The 27282-nt window shown below is 40.8% G+C and overlaps 1 protein-coding gene across 2 annotated transcripts in view; it reads left to right on the forward strand.

Moving 5' to 3' along the window:
• Positions 1-1234: 1234 nt before the first annotated feature.
• Positions 1235-27282, forward strand: part of POU2F1 (POU class 2 homeobox 1) — a gene marked incomplete at its 5' end in the record, with an annotated part of 102294 nt that continues 76246 nt past the window's right edge. For both annotated transcript variants that reach the window (XM_084226043.1, XM_084226044.1), the window contains one exon: positions 1235-1298. In XM_084226043.1, coding sequence (XP_084082169.1) covers positions 1235-1298 — 64 coding nt within the window. The remainder of the gene's footprint in view (positions 1299-27282) is intronic.

Below are 27282 nucleotides of genomic sequence, written 5' to 3' on the forward strand. Positions count from 1 at the left end.
TTGCTCAGGCACCCTCCTCCATGGGAACCACAGGTTCTGCGATTCCATTTTCCCTGGATGCAATTCCTCTTTATTCACAGCGGCTTAGTCCTGCCCAGGGGCTGGGTAGTACCTGGGTGCAGGTGCAGTCCAGACGGGTATTTCCACACCACCACTCTCAGACACAGCGGCCGTTCACCGGGAGGCTCCTGACAGGCACCTGTCCCCCACAGATTATTCCAAGCTTTACCCCCAAAAGATCTCCCTACCTGATTACCTCAGTTTACCTCAAAATCTTCCTTCTCTCCCTTACAGATTACCTCAGATTTTACCTCCAAAATACGAATTTCGTCCCTGATAATTACCTAGATAACCCAGCATGAAAATCCAATGGCTACATTTACCTTATCCCCAAATTTTTCATTCTGGCCCTAAAGAGTCAATCAGACTTTTCCTGCAAAATACTTATTTTTCCTTACAGATGGCCTCAAGTTTTCCCCCCAGATTTTTCCCTGTCAGTAGTGATTACTTCAATTTTACCTTAATATGTCCATTCTCTCCGCTAGAGATCATCTCAAGCTTTAGCCCCACAATTTTCCCTTCCCATCCACTACTGACTGACATCTTTGGTTTTACCTCAATATGTCACTTCCCTCCCCTACAGATTAACTCACATTTTACCCACCAAATTTCCTCTTCCTCTCCACTCCTGATTACCTCAATTTTACCTCAAAACGTTAATTCTCTCCCCTCAAGTTTTATCCCCAAAACCTTTCCTTCCTGCCCGCTACCGATAAGCTTGTTTTTACCCCAACACGTCCATTCTCTCCCTTCTACCTTATTTTTCCCCCAAAACACTCAATTTGTCCCCGTAAATTACCTACATTTTACAACCATAAAAAAACCTAATGACCACGGCGAGGACCTCTTTTGGAGGGGGGGGGGGAGGTCGGACCGCCCCGTGCCCTGAGGGGGCGCGCGGGGGGCGCCTCAGTGCGCACGCGCCTCCCCCCATCGCCCGCCGGCGGCTGTGGGGGGGAACGAGACGGTCCGGCCGCGCTGCGCATGCGCGGCGCCGCTCCGCGCCCTCGCCGGGAAAGCGGCTGAGGAGAAGGGAGGGGAGGGGGGGAGCCCAGAGCCTGAGGCGCATGCGCGGAGCGGCAGCGGCGGCGCGGGCAGGGAGGGAGGAGAGAGGGAGGGGAAGGGGAGGGGGGAGGGTTTATCGCGCGGCCGATTTTTGGTTAAAATATTCAAAATGGCGGACGGAGGAGCAGCGAGTCAAGATGAGAGTTCGGCGGCGGCGGTGGCGGCGGCGGCAGGTAATCATTACTGCGTTTTACATATTCATATTCATACTCGCGCGCGCGGGGCGCACCCCCCCCCCTCGCCCGCCCGCCCGGCCCCGCTTAGCATAATTTATTAGTACTCAGGATTATTATAATTAACGGCACAGGAGGGAGCGGGGGGGGGAAGGAGAAGGAGAAGCAGAGCAGCCTCCCCGCGCTGGGGAGACACACACACACACGCACACACCGTCCCTCCCGCACACGGAGCCCGCACGCCGGGGCACCGGCCATGGGGGCGATGGGCGGCGGCGGCGCGGCGAGGCGGAGGGGTCGGGGCGGGAGGGAGGGGGGACACACACGCCGGGAGGGAGGGGGGAGGCAGCCCCACACCCAAAAGCGTTCGGGGGTGGCTTGGCCGCCACCCGGCCCGCACGCCCACAATAAACCCGCTTTACATATTCATGGCGTGGGGGGGGCGGGGGGGGAAGGGAGGGATGCTGGAGGAGCGAACCCGGCGGGTCGCCCCAGTGGGGCAGGGTCCCCCCGGCGGCGGGGCGGAGGGGGCCGGGGGTGCTGGCCCCTGGCTGGGGCCTGGGGAGGCAGATAGACTCGGTTTCCTTAACACTCCCCTCGTTGCCCCCCTTCCCCGCAGCACACCCCCCCCCCCCCGCCCCCCATCCCCCCAAGCCGGGGTTTATTTCCCCAGAGCCTGGGCCTTGCAGCGTGGGGTGGGTGGGTGCGGGGATGGGGGCAGGAGGAGAGCGTGGTTCGGCTTTTTCATTTAAAGCTCCCCCCCTCCCCTCGCAAGGGGCGGGTTCGGTGGGGGGTGACTGCGGGGTGCACGGGCAAAGCCCCCCCGAGCCTTTCTCCGGCGGGAGAGGCACCCCCCCGAGGGCTGGGTTTGCCCCCCACCCCCGAGGGCCGGGTCCGCACGCCCCGAGGGCCGGATTTGCCCCGGCGGTATTTGCCCAGCTCCCCATTTGCCCCAGGGCACGGCGGTGCCGGTCCCGTCCCTTTCCCCCGCGCTCTCCCTCTCTTCCCTCTCTCTCCTTCTCATTTGAATAATGTCTAATTCGGGGAGGTTTATATTATTGAAATGGCCGCCCGGCTTTCCCCGCCTCTCATGTTTAGTAATTCAGACCTTTAATAACAGCCACTCAGAGCCCAACGCCGTGTTTATATTTTACATTCGCCCCATGTGCTTTTGTGGTTCAATATGATTCTTCTTTCTCGCTCTCTCGCTTTTTTTTTTAAATTTTCTTGGCAAACCCACAGGGCCCCGAGATCAAACCCAGGCTGTGTGAGGAGAGGAGGGGGAGAGCCAGGCCCCGGCTCCTCTGGCAAGCGCCTAGGCCTCACTCTGCTGCTTGATTTATTTACTAATAACCAAAATGACCCCCCCATCTCCACTCCACCCCTGCCAGCAAAAACAAAACCCTCCTGGGGCTTGAGTAGCATCAGATCTGCTCATAGATTCTCAAACACTCATGTCTTTTAAATAAGGAGCTTATTTTTAATTTATAGCAACTCAAGACTGTAAAGCTGTTCCTTTCATATCTGCTTTTCAGAGGCTTGGGCATTTTTGGTCCCTTTGTCCTTGATTCTTTTCCTTAAAGGAGAGTTGCTTCTAATTTACGTTTCCTGGCACTGAGAGGGCTATAGAAGACACACTCAAAATCTAAACAGCTTTCCTCCTCCCTCTGAACACAAACAGAATTGAATACATTGAAGATAATCTTATTCACCTTCTTTTTGCTTAATGTGGATGAGGTCTAACAGTGCACTGTGTCAGATGCTTTTGTCACTGCTTGTATCTTTGACTGTTCTGGGTTGAGGTTTTTTTTTTTTTCCTCTCTCTTTCATTTAGATTTTGCTTTCAAGACAGAAGATACCACTAGGCAGTACAGGGTCTAGAAAGGAAGATAAGTTTTCTGTGATTGTGTCATAAGAATGCCAAGTGGAAATTGAAATTAATCCTCTTAAATTGTCTGGAGTAATTCAGTTTTAAACCAGATATTAGTCTACTTAGAAATAAAACAAATGGGCTACTTGATTAGGGGGCAGCAGTAATCTAAAATAGAAAATATTTATGCAGGGATGGGTTTCAAATAAAACTGTAGGTTTTCATTAGTGACCATTGTTTTCACCCTGTGGAGAAAAAGGACTGAACAGCAGGGTACTTCAGGGTAGCAGTGCCAGATTAGCATGTAAACATCTTTGAAACACTACTAGGAAGAGCATTCACGTGCAAGTGCAGATGGCATATTTCGTAGTTTGGTTCTAAATTTAATTTGTCACAAAATACTGCACTGCAGCTAATGAAAAGCATTTTGATTTAAAAAATAACGACTCATTATTTATCCTTTTTTCTTCTCCCTCGGCCAAGACAGGCCTTGAATACAAGAGGAAAAAAAAAGCTGTAGAAGCTGTAATGAGACTGTTCAGGTGACTGACTGTTTCACAGACCAACAGCACAAGGCTGGCTGGACAAAAAGCAGTAATATGATTTCATGCCTTAAATAGCATATGTTTTTGCACTCGCTTCACAAGATGTGGTCAAGCCGATGATGTCATTGGCCAGAGGACAAGGTGCAGTTAATTTGATTTATTGACCTGGGGTGAGGTGTAGCACTGAAACCTTCTCATAGGGAAACCATTTATCTGAGGACAATTTCCTTTATAGCAGCAATTTAACCACTGCTGAGACTGTAGATATTTTATCCAGCATGATAAAAATGTACATTGCATCTTGCAAGCAAAATTTCTTTGTCACTGGCGTTTTAGTAATTTTTATAGAGTGGAGTACTGGACAGTGGCCTTGTGCAGTCTTATGGCTGAGCTGGGGTTTGTAATGCTGAATTCAGGTATTTACATGCCGAAATACAGATGTATTTCTCTCACACATGTATCTGTGTACCTGTGTTGCAGCTAAAAATTTTACTGGCATGTGCTGGGGATAGAATTGTGTCTTTACCAGTGAAGCCCATAGGTAACATGTTAGCATTATGCACCTTGTCCCAAACCTTGGCATCACCTTCACTTGTCAGAAGGTGCCCTGACTGCTGTGTGGGTATTACTGCTCAATCTTGAGTGTTTGTCTGAGTCTCAGACTTCTGTGTTAGTTTGTCACAGGCAGGTGTCAGATTTTAGGCTGCTCCTTGGACTATCTGTGTGTGTGTTGGATCAGAGAATAAGAGAAACTTTTTTTTCTCTATTGTCTACCTGGCTGTTGTGAGAATTAAGGGTTGTGGTACTGTTACAGTGCTCCCTCTTTTTTATCACGAGAATATACTCTGTTTTGGCTGTCTTTTCAGCTTTTAATTTATTAGAGACAGAAGGAAGTGTCCTCCTGTGAAATAGTTCCACTGCCTGATTACATCTACTCAGTTATTAAGGTGATGCTTCATTTTTTTATCGTATGTGTTTTTTTCTTCTCTTTTTCAAATCTGACCAAGACTTAGCAGTCTGACAGCTGGTTGGAAAGCAGGCCAAGCTATGCCAGTAGCCATGCTGCTGCATGTGAAGCAGAATTGGGAAGGTGTGTGTCAGGATGGTTTTAAAACAGGAGAAGCTAGATATTCCCTCTTGATTCCCAGAAAGAAGGGGGGGAAAATCTAAGCTTCCCACCCTGTTATTTAAATAGGAAAAAAAAAAATCTCAGGTTTGCTGTCACTATCAATTTCTCCAAGATTAGCCTGCAGCCGTAATTCAAGCAGTGAATTACTGGCTCCCTGATGCTGGATGTGGATACCTTGTGAATGCTTGTCTTGGCGAGCAACGGTGGCAATGTCTGGAGGTGCCTCATTTGACAGGATCGGTGAGGTTGCTTTCACCTTGGTCTGTCTGTTATGCCCAAGGAAGCACCAGCATACTCTGTGTTGGGAGTCCCTTTTGTGTGAATAACTGCTGTTCCTACTTCAGCTTGATCATAATAATTTATTGCCCAGAAAAATGAGGTTTGGAATACCATTGTCACTGAAATAATAGTTGTCAGATTTCAAGCGGTAAATTCCACATTTAGAGTAGCACACTTTTGCTGTTGTCTTTGTATCTAGATGTGTGAGGATGCAAAGGGTTCTGGAATAAATGTTTTTCCCATGCTATTTAGGATGTTTTTGTTGGGTTGATCTGTCATCCAGTTTCTTGCTGTTAAATAGGGTGCAAGTTCCTCTTAGGCAGGTTTGTTTACTCTCCTGGTTCTCTGGCAAATTAGCAGTAGCTTTTTGTAGCATGCACTGAGTTTTCATTTGCTTTCCTTAAATTTTGGCTCCTGTGGAGTTCAAGATTTCAAAACAGGTTGCAGCATCATCTTCTATTCCTCTTAAACTCTTGTTGCCCTCAGGACAGTAATCTTGATATTTCTACTTTATACAGCTGACAATTAGGCAGCCTCTGCTCCTTGCACTTACAGCTTTATTATTTTTATCTTGAGAGAATCGGTGACAGTCCTGGCAAATGACTGTCTTTTTTGACATACGTATTTTGAGTCTTGGTGACAAAGCTGTTGTCAAAAGAAGGTGTTGAACAAAATTAAGTATGACTTGAACGTCCCAAATGTGATGTGCTTGGCTGTGCTTAAGCTGGAATGTGAATGAAAGACTATCTCGTGTTGCTGGATAGACTTACAGTGCTAGCTGTTCACTGCTGCGGAGATTTGCTTCTGTGTTAACAAATTCCCCCCTTTTCTAAATATGCTTCATTGTTATACAGAGCAAGTTAAATGTGGGAATTGTTGGGCTAAGTGTAGGAGATAAATTTAAAGGGAAGATACTGGTCTCAGGGTGTATTAAATAATTGCTGGCATTTCACATGAAATGGTTTTACAATGGAAATCTGAAGGAAAAAGAATCTGTAGATGTATTTTCCTTTCTGTAGCTCTTTGCATTAAATTTCTTGAATTGTGTGAATAGGCCCTCATGCTGCTTCATGTGCACTTATTTTTCTCTATAGAAAAGGAAATAATTACTTAAGATCTCAGTATTATTCCTTTCTCTAGTTTCTTATTTCACAGCTATCTAGGAAATACCTACATTTGTTAACTGTATTATATATGAGCTTTATAGTGCTTTAGAAAGTCTTTGCAAAAAGAGTTTTTTATGGACTGCTACTGACTAATTGAATTAATTTAGGGTTAATAATACAGTTGAGTGATGAAGTGTTGGTTTGGTGTAGAGGATTTACTGGGTTCCAATCCTGAGTTTGTCACCAATTTTGCTTGCTCTGCTGTTCTGGGCTAAATCTGTGTAATGGGAATTATAGAGCACATTTTCACAGGGGTGTTGCTGGGACAGAAATTAGCTAATGTTTCCTAGTGTCTCTGAGGGTAAGAGAGCTGTGATTCTTCTGCTTTCACATGCAATCATCCAGGCTGGTGCCCAGGTCAAACTTTGCCAAGGATGTTTCAGTGCTGGCACTGTTGGCACACTCCTGTCAGCGATGGAGGCCTCCCGTTGTACAGGCACAGATTACTGTCAGTTCTAACTATGGTGTGATGCAGATCTGCTCCAGGGTACGCGGTTCAGTGACAGCTTAAATCAGCCCCAGCCCGTCCTCGTCTCCCTGTGTGTTCCTGCCTCCTTCCCTGCGCTGGTGCAGATGCTTGCTGGATTCCTTTGCTGAGCTAGTTCAGGGAATTAAATTGGCAGAAAACAAGCCTCGCCAAAAATAATGAATAGGTTTTTTGATGGTTTAGCTCTTTGAACTGGCTTACAGTAAGATTAGACAAATAGCAGTACCAATCAAGGAAGGGAACAAGAAGTACGTGTGTTGACCCAAGTCTTCTCATAATTTCATTCTCTCTGATGGATTTCCTGTTGGCATAAATGGGGACTCATGCTCTCAGCCATGTGATCCTACCATTTACTTGGCACCTGTCCTAGGACTTAACTGGATTCCAGGATGCTCCAAGTTAACTTGTTAACCTGGTGGAATACTAGCTCCAGATCATTTTACGTCTTTGGTGTGTGAAATTGGCTCCAGAAAGACCGTTAAGTGCAAGCAAGGGGGTAGGAAGAGCCATTGAGTGAAAGTGGAGGAAGGGAAAGGAAACTTCCTCCTTTCAAAAGCAGTAGTATTCTAGTTAACTGCATTATATGGCTTTGCTTTTAGATTGCTATAAACCACTGTGAAACCACAGTTGATTGAGTTGATGAGCTGCACTTGATTTAAAATGGTACTGGCCAAAGGGTAGTGGTGGGAATGTACAGCTGTGGGCGCTATGCTGGACCTTCTCTTTTAGCAGTAGGCTGTGTATAGATAATGGAAGCCAGAGATGGAACTGCATCTAAGTAGCAGCTTGGAAACCAATAGATGCTGAAAATTTGGTGTGGCTTGTACTGTCATAGGTATGATCATATTAGTGGTAGCAATGGCAGAAACTCCAATAAAAATAGTGGATGAGACCATTAAGTAGTTCCCATAATTTTAGTGCTGCTTATAGTGAGACACATCTCTAGAAGGGACTGTAGCTTTAAAGGACATATTGACAAAAGTACTTGGGAAATTACAGACACCATTACTTCTGCTAAATTTTGGACTGACATCCTTGTAAAGCAACCTTAAAAAAACCCCCACCAAACCCAAGCATAAGTGCTTCAGCCATTTAATATGATCACTCCGAGGCAGATTTATCTTTTCTATAAATTGTAATATTGTGACAAGAAACCTTTTGTTCATCATTCCTTTTATTTTTTTCTTCCCAGAAATCTGATTTGGCTGTATAGAGATGAAGTAGCATATATAGCATGTTTGACACTGTATGACAGGGCATGAAGCTTTGGAAAAGGAAGATATGAACATCTGAGTTACTAAAATAGTAAATACAGTTGAATACTTAAAAATAAGTGTAGAAAAACCTGTTGAATCAGGCTAGAGATGTAGCTTGCTTCTTTTTCCTCCTGCTTTTCATTGAGGGCTGCTAGGAAGTCACCATCTTTTTTGCAGTGAGCTCCTTCGCTGTTTGTTCTCTTTGTCCTTTCGATGATTCAGTTTTATTTGAAAAATACCACGTGACTTAGTAATTTGTGCCTGACCATACCAGTGTGAAGTTGTGGCTTTATACTACTTGGCTGCAGCAGAGGGAGAGGAGTGTACAGTGAATACAGGTAGAAATGATTCATGTTTGAATCACTTGTTTCTACATTATTAGTTAATACAGTCTACTGAATGGGAAATGAGATTCAAGTTTCTTTCAGGAATTCTGTTGGCAAAGATTTGTTTCTAAGTATTCATAATTTTGTTTCTTACCTGCTGATCTTTAGTAGGTTATTGCTTTTATTTGAATTTACAAATGTAAGTTTAAATAGACACTTGAATTTTTCTAAGGCTGCAGAGGGATAGATATGCCAGTAAATGCTGCCTCCCCTCCCTACCAGCTCCTCTGGGAGCATTTCCCATTTCCCACCCCATCTTCCAATGCATGTACACACACCTGCATGCACATATGCTTTGGAAAAAGTAACAGAAAGCTTGGGCTGGGGACAGCTTCTTCTAGCTCTGTCTGGAGTAGTAGAAGACCTTACTGTTTCCGATTGTTGGTGTTTTCTGTTCCTCTGCACCTGTTAGTAGGTATTTCCATTTGGGTACTTTTCAATCCATTTCAATTAAAATCAGTTGAGTTATTAAAGGCTGTGATTTGAATTGCCTGAAGTAGCCCAGATCATTCAGATTGAAACCTATGAGAGATGCTTGGAGCTGCTTTGTCATCACACCTGAGGGTGCAGTCCATGTTACATTTAATCCAGTTGAAAGGTCGGCTGCTGCCCAAAAGAAGAGGGAGCATAAGCATGGTAAGTATTTGACCATAACTCTGTGGACTGTTGTCCCTTTCGATAGAGACTGTAAAACTCCGTCCTGGCTTCTTGCAGAAATGTGTAGGGAGTGTATGAGGAGATGGGAGGTAGGAGTGCAGAGGGAACAGTAGCTTTCCACTTGTAACATTTGTTTCTGAATGAAGGTATCTGTTGGCAGTGTTGGAAATGTGTGGTCCTTCTAAGGTATTATTGATTTGCAATGATACTTTCCTGTTTTTAATGAATATATGTTGATGTGAGCTACACAATTTAAGTTGTTTTATTTCCAGTATCCCAAGTGAAGCATGCAACTTAAAAGTAATTTCCCTTAAATGGATTTTATAATAAGAACATCTTTACCTGCTGTTCCATTTCAGTCCCATTACAGATATTTTAGACAGCTTATGGCAGCAAAGGTAGCTAAACTTGGGGGTTCAGAAGTATCTTTTGGAACAATGGAGAACTTCTGTGTATTTAGTGCGAGATTCAGTAGCTTCTGACTTCAAATCAGTCACACATCTCAGCTTGAATCTCTTCATCACTAACCTTAATTCAGCTCCTGGTTTCCTGCCAGGATGGCTTTGCTTTGGTTGGGATGGGTGTGCCAAGGTAAGGAAGAGAAGACATCAGCTGCCAGGCTGCCCATGAACCCTGGGCAACCACTGCCCTAGACAAACATGGCCAAATAGCCATGATTGTAAGACAGGCTTCTAGTAAAAGTTCTCATGTGAGAACACATCAGGTGGAAGAATGTAAACTAGAAACCTGATTGTTTTCCTGATTGGTTTTACTCAGTTTTGCAGAAAGTGAGTCTCCTAAAGTTGCAGAAATTTTTCATGTATCTGTTCACCCTTTTTCTTTTTTCAGTTTGTGCAAGGAGGTACAAAGAAGGGCTAAGCATGTTGTTCTTTACCTCTGTCTCAGCCGTGTGCTGGCCTGCAACTTGGCATTTGGAAATGTAATCAAAGGAGCTATCCCTGTGCTTGTTCTGTTTTTATAGTCTTTTGTAGTTGCCTGTTGTTGGAGGAAAGTCAGGTAGATAGATCTCTGGTCAGAGCCAGGATGGTGATTTTAGTTCTCTTCCAAACAAAAAGAAAATACCTTCCCCATTTGTTTCCCAGTGCATCCTAAGTTTTGTACCTGACTCGTTTCCTAAATTGTTCAGAAGCACCAGAAAAGAGTTTAAGCAAGATGATGTTCCTTGTCTCCTCCGCACATTTTCAGCTCTGGGGAACAAGTCTGAGGTTGCTACAAGGGCTTTCCTAATAATTTTTGATTCCCTACCAGGGAGTTGGGGAACTGGCAGTTCCTTTTGCTCTCAAAGTTTGTGCATATAAGAGGGTGTGTGTTAAAAATTCACTGCCTCTGTTACGACTTCATGTAAGAAAGAGATCCACAACTGAACAGATTCTCAACTCCTTAAGACAAGTTGAGGGTCTTGAGTATGAGAATTATCCTACAGACAGGGACTGCAGAAACCTGTAGATTTTGAGTTATTTTTATTTCCAGACTATTCCTTTACTCATTACACTGGAAGATAGTGACATTGTAAAGAGTATCTCCTCTCAGTTCTAAGACATTAAAATGCTGTGTTTTATCATTTTGTGATTAATTTTGGTTTGGAACCCAGTTGCAACGTGGTTGCATCTTACGTGGTTCAGTTCAGTGGTGCATAACAGACTGGTTCTAAATGTACTAAGGTGTGAATTAAGGCCAGTGCCTCAAAATTTGCTGAGATCATGCTTTAGGCATGCCTGGTTAGAAAAAAAATATTTCATTAATATCATTCTCAGCACAGTTAAAATTGAAAATGCATCCAGGCACATGTTGTAACCCATTTTAATGGTATCTAGAGTAAACATAACTATTTCTAAAATACCAGCTAAATTTAATGTGTATAGCATTGTATTTAAGTGCTTTTATACTCAAGTTTCCTGTAATTGTGGATGATGGACTCCCAACAGTGGAAGGAATTTACTAGATGGAAGCTTGAATAAAGGAGTTATAATAGTTGTTTAGCATCTTAAATCACCTAGCCTTTCTCAACTGGATTTGCTGGGGGAGAGAGGAGGGACAGGTGGTGTTTCTTTGTGTTATGCTGTCTCTAGTTAGGTTTCCAAGTGGTTTGGGCTTCTCTACAGATCCTAGCAGAACATTTTTAGTTGTTTAGTTATTCTGTTATAATAGTGATACATGGTAATACTGACACAAGAAAAAATAACATGTACAGAGGTGAACCTACATCTTTGTGTTCCCCTATCTAGTATTAACATAAAAGTTAGACTTAACAGAAGGACTGTTGGGGAAGACCTGATTTAACAAGTTCATTTCAAAGTCATATAAAAAGCTTTGTAAAGTCTTGAGATAATCCATAATTTTCTGTATGCACTCAGAGAAGACACATTAGTTGCTTAAGGGATCAATTAATATGTCAATCTTTCAAACAGCAAAATCAGCTGCAGACATGGTGGGGTTTTTTTTTACATATTAAGCAGTGATTTCATATTGTGTAAGAGTTGGAAATGCAATGTGTACTAATGAGGAAGGGAATGTCATTGCCGTTTGTCCTGTGTTTATATCACAGATAGGTTTGTGAATTGTATAATACGGACACTTAAGTTTATACTCAGTTGCAGAGAAGAGGTTTCCGCATTTGTGATGTATCTTGAGGTTTCATCAACTTCCTTGGTTTTCTGCATTTGTGGCAGTTGTTTTAACTGAATTTGTTGTGTTAAAATGTATGGTTGGAATCACAGTTGTATTCGCTAAAGGCAGCATCTGTTCCTAAGACTTTTAAAAACCTAAGAAAGACTGTTCATTTCCTTACATTTCTGTGGGAGGGAGCACATTGGCACGCTCCATGGTTTCCTTAGAATGTGTTGTCAACTCTTAATAATTTACAAAGTACACTTCATATTGTGGAACATGAGTTAAACTTGGGATTGTTGTGCTGTCATCATTCAAGCAATAGTCATCATTTTTGGTTGTGTGAAGTAATATTAAGAGAACACTGAGGACACAGGCATATGGGATGCAGCTGTCTACTAATCCTCAGTATCTGAAACTCCTGATTTTATTGTTTGTATCCTCTTTGTCCAGTGCTCATTTGTTGAGACAGTCCTTATAAAGAGGCTGGAGAGAGCAGGTTACTGCAGTAATTCTGGCCTTTCTTTTTGGCGTCATAAGTGTGCTTGATACCAGTAGAGAAAGTGTCCTACAAAGGCACCAAGGCAATGTGGAAATGTGCTGTTAATTGGTAACTAGGACAGTTTTGTTTTCTTAGAAGCTGAAAAAACTCCATGAGTGTGTACTGAAACTGTTTAGACACGCTGACTAATTACATGTAGTTATGTGTAAGTATTCTTTGGTCCAGCAATAATTTATAGATTGCTCTTTAAGAACTATTGAGGTAGCAAATAAGTATACTTTACTATGCAGCGTGGTCTATTTGTTAAAATTTGTTTTGAAACAGTGTCTTTGGGGCTAATCAACCATAAGGTTGAGCTGTGAAACACTATCTGCTATTACTGACCTGCAGCTCTTGACTTTTGTATTCAGCAGGTTAATTTGAAGAAGTTAATTTTCAGATGTGCTTTCCTTCATGCGCCTTTTTAATACTGATTTATTCCCACAGATATTTCAGCTTGCAACATCAAATGGGGCACTTGTACATTTTATATGTAAGTGCTACTCAAAAGCATAATTGTGACCTGAGAAATAGGCAACCGCTTCTTTTTAGTTTTTGGAGTTTTTATATTTGTGAATGAGGAGGAGCTGGAAATAGCAGATCTGCCTCATGTGAAATAGGACTGTTCAGAGGAAAAGGGTTGAGATTTTTTATTTACAAGGAAGCTGTTGTGGGAGCCCTGCAGATTTGAAGCTCTGTGTTTAGTCAGTGCATGAAAAACCGCAACTGGGGCTTGAAGGCGCTCCTGGTGCACTCCTTAAACAAAGGGAACCATGGGCTCCAAAGGTGGAATATGTTCTTTATCAGTTAGTTCTGCTGCTGTGTGACAGTTCCAGTTTGGCTATCTCTGGCTTGTTGAAATAAGAAATGGAAAATATTGTTTACTGGAGGATTTTTGATTCTTTTTTCCCTCTGTTTCATGTCTAACCTGAGTTTTGTTGTATATGACTGCAGTCATATGCACATAGCAGAGGAAAACACAAGAAGAACTACTGTTCTGGAAAAATTGAGGAACACTGGAAGAAAACCATCGTTTTTTCAATTAGACTCCTTTTATCATGTATATCAGACCTCTTTATATATGCCATTGTGTTAAAAAAGTCTCGCACCAGGTGAACAAAACGAGGTATAGAAAAAGCAGTCCACTTGCAGTCATATCTTATTTCCTGTGTTGTTGACTGGATTTTTGTTCAAATAAGAACATTTATTTTTGTGGCAGCACGGGTACTCCTTGATTCTGCAGTGAAGGCAGTATTCTATGCTTGATACTAGCTAGTTGCCATGGCAACAATTATGATGTCATGAATTCAGTACAGTGACTTCACTGCAGTGTATTTTATCTCTATTCTCAGTTTTCTTCAGATCTTTCTAGCAAACCAAAAAAGCACCTACATGTCATAGTGTGACTTGTTTATGATATGATTCAGCCCAGAAAGTTTGCTGATAGGCAGGAAGAGGAGAATACATTTTTTAATCACTCAAATGTGGTTTTCATCTGAGAGAAATGTATTTTTAAAACTGAAAACATGAGAGTAACAGTGTCCTGTTATGTCTCTTCTATCAGAATTGCTTGTTCAATCCTGGCTTGCCTTTCGTATACCTGTATTCTATAGAAACAGGTGAAATGTTTTCTTAGTCTCTTTTCATGGGTTTGTTGACCAGCAAATTGTAGCTGGAAACTTCCTGCCCATCAGCTTTTGGAAATGGTCAGCTGCTTTCAACCTTCTGAGCACTTCCATTTATCACCAGGTTGTGTACCTCCATTTCACAGGTAGCAGAGCTAGGAGTGCATACTCTGTCCTCTATTGCTTTCTGAGAGTCAAAGAGAAGTATTTAGCATTTTTTCTTATTTCTGAAAATGATACAATTTCCAAATTTAGCCCCAGTAAAAATGCCAGTAAAAACACTGAGTTTGACTAGCCTGCATTTCTTTTGTTGACTTAACTGTGTGTCTGTTTAGAGCTGGCTTATTGGCTTAACTCAAAGGTTGCCTGAGACTTCTGGGCCACCTGACTTTACGTTATCAGTGAATAATGCAGAGTGTGTTAAAGTGGTATGCCAGGTATTTTTTGTACCACCCCCCCCCCTTTGGTATGTAAAAAGTTCTTCACCTTTGGCTTAGTTTGACAGAGATAGTTTCTTCATATAGATTAAGAAATATAGGTGAGGCCTCACTATGTTGTAAGTGTCTTGGAAAGCCTTTCTAGTAACAGGAGAAAATGTGGGATGTGCTGATTTCTTTCTTCCCATGACTTCTTGCTGTAGTGCTGATTTGCATTAAATTATATTTAGCATAAAGCTGTTAAGCTAAGGTTAGAATTAAATGGCCTTTTTCACATTTTTCTTCCTCTGAAAAAAGATGAAGGTTTGAAAAGCACCCAGTAGGAAGGATACTTCCACTAGGAGGGTGACATGGACAGTGTATAAGGGAGATGAAAAACATAATGGGAAAAACAAAGTTGCAGTTGTTTTTCTGCAGAAGAGAAATAGTACCCTGTATAGCCTGTCATTTGTGATAAACATATCACGGGAGTTCAGTTGTGACATGCTGCAACTGCAGTTAAGAATATGTGATTGAGATGTTTTTGTTAACGAGCTACTGACAGAGCAAACTACAAAGTAGTGTCACAGGTACTGTTGTTCTCATCACGTCAGTGCAGAGGTCTTGTACTTTAAGATTTCCTGGTCTTTGTTGCTAACAGCTATGCTTAGTAGCTTTTCTTTAATCAGCATAAATGTGTGGGTGATGGGGTAACTTGTGTTAAATTCTCTAAATGCTTTTTCAAAATTATTATCTTGTTATAATGTCTGTGCACATGGAAGTGTTTATTTACTTAAAGAATGCACCATGATTTGATTTGTTGAAGTTTTTTGTCTTTAGACTCTTTAGTCTAACCCTTTGTCATTAAGGTATTGGAGGTTTTTTGATTTTTTCTTTCTGTTAATTTCTTTTCTAAACATGTTTTCAAGATGTGATTGGACATGGAACTAGAGTATCTTATCTAGGCTTTCCTTCCCACAAAAGGTTGGACCAGGTGATTTCTTGATGTTCCTTCCAAGCTGGGCTAATCTAGGATTCTAGGATTGAACTGGTGGAAGGAAGAACGTCTTTCTTTATGGCAAACTGACATAACTGTGTGTGAAAAAATTGCTAGCTCAAAACGAACTTTTTAGTCATGAGATGGAGATGAGATAATTCAGTTCTCAGCAGCATTTGCATGAATGAATATTGCATTTAGAAATAGTACTATGGCAGTTAATACCAGACTGAGTATATCTGGAATTTAAAGCTCTGGACTGTTGGCAATGGCAGTTTCTCTGAAGGGAAGTGTAAAAGTTTTTGGAGCACTTAGGAAAAGTGATCACCTCTGCAGTGCTTCAGTATGTGAAAATGAAAGGAAACTTGGAATGGAAAAAGCAAAACCAAGGTTTACTGCGTGAATCCCTTTTTCTGTTTTGTGAATGGATGGGCACATGGCCTGTCTATTCTAGATGGAGCAGAAAGGAGCATGCTGCATTTTCTCAAACTCAACATTGAGAGACTGGGATGATGATGTGATGGGGAATGACAACAAGAAGACACCCACCCCACCATTTTCTTTTAGAATTATTAAATGTAACAACGTAAACTTACAGTGCTCTCTTTTATTCCACTCCAATTGCTTCTATGAGAACCGGTTATATTCTTGCCCACTGGGACTCAGAAAATAAATAAGCAAATTGGAATTGCCTCAGTTAGTGCTCTGCTTCTACTTAAACATACAACATAAACCCAGTGTAGAGCATTGGCTCCAATTCCACATTACAGGCTTTTTACATGTTCTGTTTATACAGGGATGTTGAAACTGACCTTTTCAGTTATGACCAATACTGCTAGTGCATGGAAAAATGGCAGTGTTTGTGAAAGTATGGGAAAGTATTTGTCTTGCATTTCAGGATACAGTGACAGATAGTGGCTTGAATTTGTGTTTAATCAGTCTCTAATGTTTTTAGTTGGGCACTTTTTTGGTTGCAGCTTTGAAGACCTTTTCTGCAGGTCAGGAGGAGGAAACCTTTCCTCAGTTTCAAGAGGATTTCAGTGAAAAGGGTTAAAATGCTTGGATGGATCTTCTTGCAGTGCCTTCTTCATAGTCTATAGCCGAATTTGATTCAGAGTTGGAGTGTGAAAGATTAGTCAGCTGAAGAAGGTGGAGACTTGAAGGGCTGCTTGCAAATATGTTAGGAGGCTGGAAGTGCCAGAAAGTTGTTTTGGTGGCAGTACCAGTTGAAAAGCTGAGCTTCTAAACTTTATCCTGCTCAGGGGTCCCTTGTGACCTATTCACCTGTCCATGGGTTCATCTGTGATCTTTCTGGATATCAGGTGACCTAACCCACCAATTCTTTGCTGCTTGCAGTCTTCTGGGGAAGGCTGTGAACAGCATCACAGGTAGATGTGTCCTGTCTTCTAACAAAAACTCTGTCCTCTTTAGAGGACAGGGTTTTATTGCATTCATAAATTGCTGCATCTTGTGCAAAGACTTACATAGAAAATTCTACATATCACCTTCAAAGCAGGTTTGAAATTTATTGTTTTGAAAGCAGTTGGGATAATCTTTCATCAGTACAGAGCGACTGGTCTTAGCAAGCATTTGTTAAAATCATTATAGGTGAGCTTTGAATTAAAAATGAGCATTAATTGGGAGCGATGTGAAAACCTCCAATTTGTAAATGGAGATGGGTGCTTCTCCCCACAGCCAGGTCTGTGACTGGAAGTGTGGTGGGATGGGGGTGACATGGTTATCTTGGCCTCAGCAGGCTGCCTGGTTCCCTTTTGCTGCAGCTCTGATTCAGATTACCCAGCAGTCCCCGTGCTTTGCTATGATCAAACGATACAGCCCTCACGGAAAAATGTGCTACTCAAAGCTCTGTGTGGCTCCTGTAGCCAACTTGATCTATACAATGGGAAATAGGAAAGCCTTCTTTATCTGATTAAACAGCCGACTTTGGCATGAAATCTCCTTTTTAAAATCAACTTGCTGGAAGTGCTATGACAATAAAAATGCCTTTTTTTTCCCCCTCTTGTTGTGAAAGCAAAAAAATTGACTGACGCTTCCTCGTTTCATGTATTACTGCCAGAGCGTTCTCTGACATTCTTTGAGTTTAATCATCAGATACCCTGGTTGTACTTAAGCATAAAACTTTTCAGTGCTCTATTAACTGCCGGTATCTGTGCTACATGAGGGTTTCTTCATGGTGACCTCAACTATTGTTTCTTCTTGCTTGCTATATTTGTGTTAGATGGATCAATAACAAAATGAATCATTTTGTTATTGAATCAACTGTAATCATTAAATTAGAGACATCAACTCAAATATAAATGGTGTCAGGACGAACACATTTGTGTCCTGAATTTCTCTTTAAAACAAAGGCAAATTTTGGGAAATAACTTTTAACACACAAGTAACATTTTAAATGTAAAATATATACATGGTTAACAAGAAAAAGTTTCATAAAGTTGACTGTTTATGTAAGGAAAAAAAGGGACAAGTTAATTGTGTATCCTGGTTTTTTATAGAGCTCCATGAATGTGTGTATATAATTTGAACCTACTGGGTCTTGCCTACTGAAATCCCTCTGCAGTCAGTGTAGCTGATGATTCAGATAGTGAAGTTGGTCTTTACTTCCAAATAGCCATGAAACAGTGCTCCTTGTGTATCCAGATCACCCTGCATAATAAGCGTTCATAAACTTTCAAAGATTAGCCTGGTTTCTCGTTCTGGTCTGGTTTCCAGTTTTGATTCCTCTAGATAATTTTGATTACTGGGGACTCAGGAAAGGTGATATTGTTTGGACACTTTTCTTTTTGATGTCTTGCTTAAGGTTCTCCCCTTGCTTACCAAAGACACACATTCTTGCTTCTCTGTGGTGGTAGAGGAAAGATTTGGGGGAAAGGGAGAGGAAACACAAAGGCAGAGAAATAAGCCTTTGGAAATGGTTTGGCGGAAAATATAAGGAGAGAACAGCTCTGTAGGAAAAGAAGACTCTGCATATTCTTTATAAATAATGCATCATCTGCGTGAGCTTTATGTCTGCATCTGTGGTGTAGCAAATAGAGATACTCGCCTGGTTGTAAATGCCAAGTGTTGTTGGAGTAAATGAGAGAAAAGTCACAAACTGTGAAGGAGAAGTCTTAGGATCAGTGAACTACTTCTTTTGTCATTCAGTTAGCTGTTAGTACCTGCAATTAAAAAAGAGCGGTTGGAGTAAGAGCAGTGTTCAAGTTACGCAACCTCAAGATTTTAGCCAGAGATTGGCAATTCATCTGGCTTCCCGGATTTGTGGGTTTTGCATTGGCTGTTGCTTCTCAGATAGCATTAATTCAGTAGAAAAAAAAAAGATGTTTACAACAAACACAGTCTTTCATATAGTGTTTGTGAGCACTATCATTAATTCCAGGCACAATTAATTATAGGATGAGGATAATAAAGTTGATGATAAGCAAGGTTGGTGTCTAGTCAGGCTGGAGAAGAGTTTCATTGAGATGTTATCTTGATAAAGGCAGTCGTTTACAGCTCTTCTAGAAGAGAGGGCAACATTCTGTGGGCTCTGAGGGGATCACAAGGTTCCACGTAGGATTTCTAGGGATGATTTCAGTTTTGAGAGCGTGTAGAGCTTTATATGTGGGACATACCTCTTCCAAGCTAAAGGAATTTACCATCATGTTTTACTAAACACACATACATTATAATAGTTTTGTTCTTTGACCCAGAATTAAATTAAAATCTAGAGACTATACAACACAACTGGTTGTGCTCTGTTGGTGGGTTTGTATTTTAATTTTGGGCAGTGTCTCCAATAGGGGGAAGACATACAGACTTCTTAGGAAGAACATGGATATTTAATATTTCCTGTTCCAGAACCTTTGCTTGAGAAACTGCATTGGATTTATTTCCCTTTTAGATTTATAAAAGCTATCCTGAACACTCAGCTGTTTAAATACTGGTGTGATGTGCCACTGCAGAGGCGTTTTACTTTCATATTGCTTTCATTCAATAAGATGCGCATTTTTTCTGTATAAATGAACTCATATTCAGTAGTGCAATTGATGAATTCTCCTCCTCTTTTTTTCCTGCTGTAACACTGGCAAACAGTTCAGTTCATCCAGGTGTCAGTGCTTTTAGTTGTGTGATCAGAATTTTCTAATGAGGGGAGGAAACAGTAAGAACTGGTTTGAAATCACTTTTCAAGGTCCAAAAAGAAAAAAGAAAGCAAAGCCATCTTAAAATTAACAGCTGGAGTATTATTCTTTATGGCCTTTCAGAAGGGAAAGAATAGAGGTGGTTTTTTTTTTTGGCTCATATAAGTGCAACCTTACACAGTTTTCCTCTCATTTTTCTCTCATGTTCACCCCTCATCTTTATCCTAGAAATGTAATTCCTCTTCTGATGTCTTTCCTCTGAGGTTTGTCCTCTGTGACGCAGACTTAGTTCAGTTGACACAATCTCTGATTCTGTTAAGTTCTGCTCTTTTTTTTTCATCATGTGTCACATTATTTTTGGTGAATTAATTTTAATGATCTTTTTAGAGAAATCCTTTATTTTATTTCCGGATTTTTTTTTTTCTGAAGCCCAAGTAAATTGAAAGCAAAAATAAGGCCATTGCAAGTGCTTTCAGCGTGCTTAGGACAGAATAGTGTCTGCACAAGGGTACTCCACCCCATCTTGTAAATAAAAAACTTTAGTGAGACACGTATTTCTAGGCTCCAATTTCTGTTTTCTCTTGGCAATGGAGGTGGGATTAACCACATTTAAATAATATTTTGAATATTTTGGGATGGACTCCTTTTTTTTTCTTTTTTTTTTTTTCTGTGAAGGTGTTTCTACAAGGAGAGTCAATAATTTTTTTTTCCTTTCCCCATCCCCAAACCCACAAGACAGAAATGAGGAAGTCCTTCACCATCCAGGCTTGCCGGATCATAGGTGAAATACTGTGCTACCTGAAGTGACTGGCTTCTGACCTTGCTCAGTGGTCATAAGAGCTATTTTTCCCTTGATACAGGATACTTGTATCCTGTTTGGAATGACTTCCTAGACTTTATTGGGGTCCACTTGGACAACACTGGAATATAACACTTCTGCTAGGCAGCTCTTGATTTTTATGCAGTTGAGTTGTTGAGTGGTTGAGGCAGATGATGTGTTTAAATTAACTAGTTTCTTCCCAAAGCCAGTGGTTTTGATGACTTGGAGCAGCAGCCCTGATGAGTATTTTACCTATAACTGAGTAAGAAGTATGTTGAAGTGGGAATTGGGACAGGAAGCTGCATAATAATTGGGTGTGATTTCTAGACACACACATGAGTTCTGCAGACACAGGCTGGTCAGTTGAGGATATTTGGTACTGTTAGTGACTTAAGTGTGGGAGGAAAAGTGTTATTCAGGCTGCTTTATAGCATTGATGCTTCCAGTGAGCAGAAACAAATGTTTGGCATACAAACTCCTATGACTCTTTGATTTCAAAAGATAGTCCAAGTTTACAGTAATAAAAGCCTATTTTATATTTATAGTGTTCTAGGAAGGAAGTTTTTTTGCCCTTAGAAAGTCCCTGTAGGACTAGAGAGTCTGTAAATGTATTACAAGTTTTGTCTGTAAACTGGCAGCACAGTGCAAAGCTGCTGTTGACTGCCAGAACTTGTATTTGTAGTAGAAACAGATTTTCATAGGCCTTTGCTTCAAAATGGGGTGTTCTGATATTTAAAACTGTTGCTTTGAAGTGCCTTCTCTGGGTTTTCAGAGGATTGCAGTTGGATCACTTTTCAGTTGAGTAGCAGTTTGAAGGCACCCTCTTCCTTCCTGAAGTCTTGAATGAGAAGTTAATGCTGCAAGAATGTGCTCTGTTTGTTACAGTAGTCTTATCAGCAGGCTGGGCTCCAATTCGAGGTAAAAGTGAATGGACAAATACTCAGGAATTATATGACACTTCCAGGCTTTCTTCCTGAGAAGCCAGCTCTTGGTGCCTGCTGTACTGTCTCAAGGCTACCATAATCCATGTTTTTCACATCAGAGAAGAAATGAGGACGCTCTCTGAACTTCTCTCTCATTTGGTCGAGTTTCAGCTGTTTCATGAAAAGACTGCTTGCTCTTAAACAACAAATATTTTACTAATTGTGCTGTTCAACAACAACTATGGGGAAATTATATGGTGGGGTGAAGACTGGTCCTTTCATGAAGAAGCAAGAGTTTCAATTACTTTGTTTCATTTTAGAATAAGGATCTTGTCATTATAAAAGCTAGGATTAGCTTTGACTTCCTTCAGCACCATGCTATGAATATGTCTAATTCTGCAGAAATGTGGAGTACGCACTTGATCTTCATATAAGAGGAGAAAGTATTTCTAGCTATAGTAGCTCTAATTAATTTAATGACATTGTGCCAGTAACAGAGGGTCTAAGAATGCTATTATAATTCAGTCATATAATTCATGCTATTATAATTCAGTCATAGTTAAGAACTCATTTTTGCATGTAGATCTTGAGGCACAGCATGTCCATTCATCAGGATTCTGGTAAAACTTGAAGATTTGTAAGGATGAAAGAATAAGAGCTGGTGGAGGGATGGATAGGGATATTTAGAATTTCCTTTGTTGCACTGTACAGCAGTTCTAGCCAGGAAAATAGGCTGGATGTTACCTTCTTCAAACAAGAAATTTGGTGTGCTTGTGGAAATTTGTTGTAAAGTTCAGCTTTTCAAAGGGACATAACAAACCAAAGGTCTCAGCATTGTCTTTCTGCATTTCAAGTCAGAGACTTCCAGGTCTCTGAGCTTTGATCTTGGAGCCAGCAGTGAGAGGCACTGCCTATTGCAGGATCATTGCAACTCTTGGCACCATCACCAAATTTTAATTTTATTGTTGGTTGGGGATTCTTTTGTCTCAACTGCAATTCCTTGAGGGCTGTTTTTTCATAAGTATTAGCAGATCTTCCCTGTTTCCCTTGAGCATAATTCTGCCCTGAGGTGTTGCTGTTTTCTTTCCTACATTAAGGTCGTGTGCATTTACTTTTAACATATTCAGCTCAAGATATTTCATATCCATAATGTACTTCCTATTTAAGGTTTTGGATGTTGTGAGATAGGAAATAGGACTACCTAGGAATTAATGTTGTTAACTGAGGAACAAAGAAATCATATACAGAATATGTAGTAAAATAAATGGTTTGCAGTATTGTTTTGTCAATGAACTTGTGTCTTGACAGAGAAACTTGGAGGTACTAGGTTCCATAACAAAGTAAAACCAAATGAAGTCCAATCCTTAAAATAAGGGTTTATTGCCAAGTCAAATATTAGGATGCTGCTTTTCAATGTGCTGCTGCGGGTGAATTCTGACAGCTGAGATTGGGACTTGAGAGATTTTCAGTGGTTTATACTGCCTCCAAATGGTATTTTAAGCAAGTTTCCTTGCTTACATGTTCCTCAGTTTCTCAAGTTACAGTGATTTTGATTTGCTTCTGTTTCCTTCAAGTTAAAAAAATCCAAACAACCAAAATGTCAAACAAATAGAAACCCAGCAAAAAAACACCCCCAAACCAAAATTCTAAATAACTTTCTCTGTTGGGTGCCTGAGGTTTTAAGATTTGGGATGTATTTTGTGACCCTTGGGTAAAATATACATTCCCTTCTTTCCACTTTCATTTAAATATTGCTGGAGTAAATAATTCCTAATGTTGCCCCACTGATCAAAGATACTTCAAACCAGATAGGGTGCCTCAGACAAAGGTATGTTCTTTTACTTTTCCTGCCCAAGAAATGGCAAGTGGTGTGTTTGCAATTTTCAGATTCATGTTCTTTTTCCTTGAAATCCTGTCTGCTCTATGTTATTCAATATTCAATTTGTAGTTTTCACAGAGTGTTATTCAATCCACAGCCCTTTGCAGCAGTTGGCTTATTTTGCACTGTCTGTTCAGGATTTAGTCTTCTGATTGCTGTCAAATATCCACATTGTGTTATTTGGTTAGTTTTGGGATAGGTCTCTTGGATATTTTGGCGCTCACTTACACTTAAGAAGTCATATCTGTAGTAATTAGCACTGATCAAAAACATTTTTATTTGCATTCTCAAAAATAAGAATTTGTAAGAATCTTGTTACAAAGTATGGTTTCCAAGGAAGCTTTTGCTCTGTTACGTCAGATTCTGAAAAGGAAAAGCCATACAGCTAGAAAAGCAATTATAGTAGCTTTTCTGATTGAATTAGTAGTGAATGATCTTCTAAAAGCAGCCTTCATTATTAACCCAAATCAGTTACTAATACATGGGGACAGCTGATTGTGGAGTCACCTGAAGAAGGTGAGTAATTGTAAGAAGGACTTAAGGAATGCTCTTTCTCACTGGCATGGTATGTGCTGCTGCTGTGATGAAGCAGTAACCAGGTACCTGTGATATCTTAACCAGTTACTGTTAAAATGGAGGTGATGTCGAGTATTTGCTGTTGGCATTTCAGTATGGTAAAAGAAGGTTGAATAAATTGAGAGGAAATGAGCCAGTCTTTGCTCAAAACTCCTGAGTCTGTGGTGCACAAAGCCTTCTCATGGGGGAAGTTGTTTCCTCTACTTTGGTTTCCTTTATGAGTCTCTCAGCTTCTCTAAAAGATGCGTGATGGGTGGTTTTAGTTACCATGGAAGTTGTGTTGTGCCAAGGCAAGAGGAAGAACTCTTCTGGCAGAGTAATTTTAGTCAAGATACAAGGGAGATAATGTTCTTCTGGTGCAAAACATAGACTGTGGTGTTATCAAGGCATAGTAAATCAAGAAAGTTGTTAGAGTACCATTTAACTTAACTGAAGCCTTTGAATTACACTGAAGCCATAGGTCTCAGAGCTGCTGCTTTTATAGTTTTGTTTGACTGTGATAAGGATGTGGTTACTTGGTTTTACCAAATAAACCAGATTTGGGAAGCTTGCGATACCAAAATCAGCCAGGAAATAAACTAACACAATCTGAAGTATTAGAAAGCAGTTATTCTTTATTATGGACACATCCAGAGGATATCTCCTCTAATCAGATGTGTATAGTGAGGTTTTACAGCAGGGTATTTATTCCATCCTGATCAAACACTCATCACAAAGTATTTCCTAGCTAATACATAAACATCATTTTCTCTTAGCACTAATTTCCCTGCATCCACCTCCATGGGAAGTCCTTTTATGGTCCTGGAGGGTCATCTAAAGGGTCTCTGGTGGTTGTACTCACTGAATTCTTCAATATTAAAGGTGACCTTTCCTTGATCTTCTTTAGGCATGTGCTGTTGCTTCTTGTTACAAAATTTGCCAAAACCCCCACTATATTCCTCATTATCTGTTTATCCACTGGTTCTAGCTATGTTTATCATCCTGTGTGCATACTTTTACCTTCTTTTATCTTGTTTTTTGTGGTTTTGGTTTTTTTTTTTTTTTTGCTATTTGGTCTTTAAGATCTATCTTGCAACCTCAGGGGAACTGAAAATGTCTGTTCTCTGTGTTATCACTTGCACAAACTCCTTCTCAGAGCATGAGACTACTTCGCAGGTTGTACTCTGTATGGACCAAACCTTACTTATTTGGGAGACAAGTTCTATCCGTTTCTGTATATGTGTAAGCAGTGGTGTGTCCATCTCCATCATTCAAACAATAGCTTCTCTTTTCCCAGAAGCCACAGCTGCTGTTGAGAGAAGGATGCAGAGGCCAAATAAAAGAGCATGCTTACCGCTCTCACAAATCTGAGGATGTGTGGCAGTGTTGGCTTAGGGAAAAATAATGCAGTAATTCCACAGTGTTTTCCTACTTCCTTGGTGTCAGGAACAAGTCTGTCTCGGGGTAAGAGTATTCATACAAGAAAAGCTGAGCTGCCTGGACAGTCTTTCCTTCTTTAAGAGATGGAACAGTGGGAATAGCTTTTGAACACTTGTTCCACCATACTGGCTTTATGTTGATTTTTGAACTAAAATAACTAAACTGGTTTAATATTGCTGCAGAGCCTTATGAACATTCCGGACTTGCTAACTCACAGTGTCAGGGACAGAATTTGTTATGTTAAAGGGTCTTGTACCAACCAAATCGAGGGGTTGGTATTTTGGAATTTGATGATGTTGCCTTTTTTTTTTGCTCTTAATACTCTTTTTTACCTACTCTGCTCCTATAATCACATTGGCCTTAAATTTTGAATAAAAGTTACCTCTAGTGCACTTTCATGTTAGTTTATCTGATGTCTGGCCCATGATGAAGCAGATCCCCTTGCCTCTTTGACTGTTAGCTTTTATGCCTTTCCACCCTGAATGTTTTATTTTGCAATTGAACAATAGAGATGTAGCTGTTTAATTTGTTAATTAAGTGAAAATCTGTCCCTCCTTTCAGGGTTGATTTTTCACTGTATCAGACCGGGGGCCAAATTCTCCTGGTGCCACAGAGTAACTGTTGGAAGGGGTCTGTCAGAGGGTAGCAAGCAGTGGGAGCATTTGCTCTTTGGGATAATTTTCTCCTTTTTCTTTGGTGCAGCCAATTCACACCCTGGCTTACCTGTTTTGGGGAACTGTGGTACCAGTGTGATGGCCAGCTCTGTGGTGTGGTTTTGCTTTTTTTTTTTTTTTTTTTTAATACTGACACGAGAGTGGATTGCTGCTGGACAGAAAGGATCTCATGTTTCCCTACCCTTCCAGCATTCCTGTTATTTGTATTGCCACACGCCCATCGCCAGGCAAATTCCTGCTGCCACTGGGAGGCAAGTGCAGTGCTGAGGTCAAGTGTGCAGAGACCAAGGGAGGATGGAACTCTGTGTAATAACCCATTTGTACTTGGTTTAGAATGGTGTTGTTCCTGGCCTGCGTGAGGTTCTCTTTAAAAAAGCAATCTGATATAAGTAAAGTCTCTTTGCAACAAAGAAATGCTTTTGCCTGATTGCTTTCAGTTCTGGTTTGATTTTGTAGTCATGCTTTTTCTACAGACACCTATAGGAAGTGGGGCTGTGGTTTGACTAGGGAGGAATGCCAGAAAAGTAAAAAGAGGATGAGAATGTGGAGGGATGATGATTGTTATGATTATTATTAAGTATATTTTTGCTTCTTGCTGTGGGTCTAGTATAGCCCTGAAATCTGATGTGTCTTAAAGTAAAATAAAAAAGTGAGAGCAATTACTTGGTTTTGGTAGCATGGCAACATTTCTGGAGAGATTCTCTGAAGTATTCCCAGTGGATATGCACAATTAAGGGAAGTAAGTAGTCTGGGATAGAATATATAATCTACATAGTGACTTCTAGAACAGAAAGCCTCTTAGTAGACAGGTGATTACTGTGTGCATCACAGGAGAAGGAGGACTGTATGAAAGCTATTTATGCAATATACATATTCCCTGTCTGAAAGCTAAGTAAGCCTATGCCTGGGAGCTGCAATAACAAAACAAACAGATGAGATTTCTTTTTAACTTTAAAATAATACAACTGCTGCCTCCAGTCAGCGTGAGGATGAATGACTTCTCTCTTGTGATCTGTATGCTGGATTAATGCAGTATATTTTATTTGGGTTGCTTTTTGAACTCTTTCTTGATGACTGGTTCAAGTGTGATATATGATTATACTCTGCTTGTTACCCCAAATATTAAGGGATAGCTGCACTCTGGAAGTCTTTTCTTAAGAAGCTGTGCTTAACACCTTGTTCTCCTGTGTGCATGTGAAAAAATTATTCAGGAGCTGTCTACTGAAGGAGTCATGACTCTTATGTCAGTCAGTAACATCATAAGTGTTGCTTGCCAAGTATTTGGTATTTTCTTTCCATGTGCTTGAAATCTTCTGCTGCCTAAAAGTTGTTTTTCCATCTTTCAGTTGAGAATTGTCAGAAGTCAGTTGTTGGAATTATAAGGCTTAAGCCAGAGGAAAGGTCTTGTACAAATTGAATCTCTTTTTACAGGAAACAATTAATTTTCTAGTTTAGAAAATTAGTGGTGGTGTGTGTTTCTAGTTCCCTGATTGACTTTCTAATTTTGGTTGATTTTGAGCAATTTGTCAAAAAGGCAAATGTGTTTTTTCTCTAAGTTCCATGAAGCTGAGC

This window comes from Fringilla coelebs, assembly GCF_963513975.1.
Source record: "Fringilla coelebs genome assembly, chromosome: 2".
Classification (NCBI taxonomy): domain Eukaryota; kingdom Metazoa; phylum Chordata; class Aves; order Passeriformes; family Fringillidae; genus Fringilla; species Fringilla coelebs.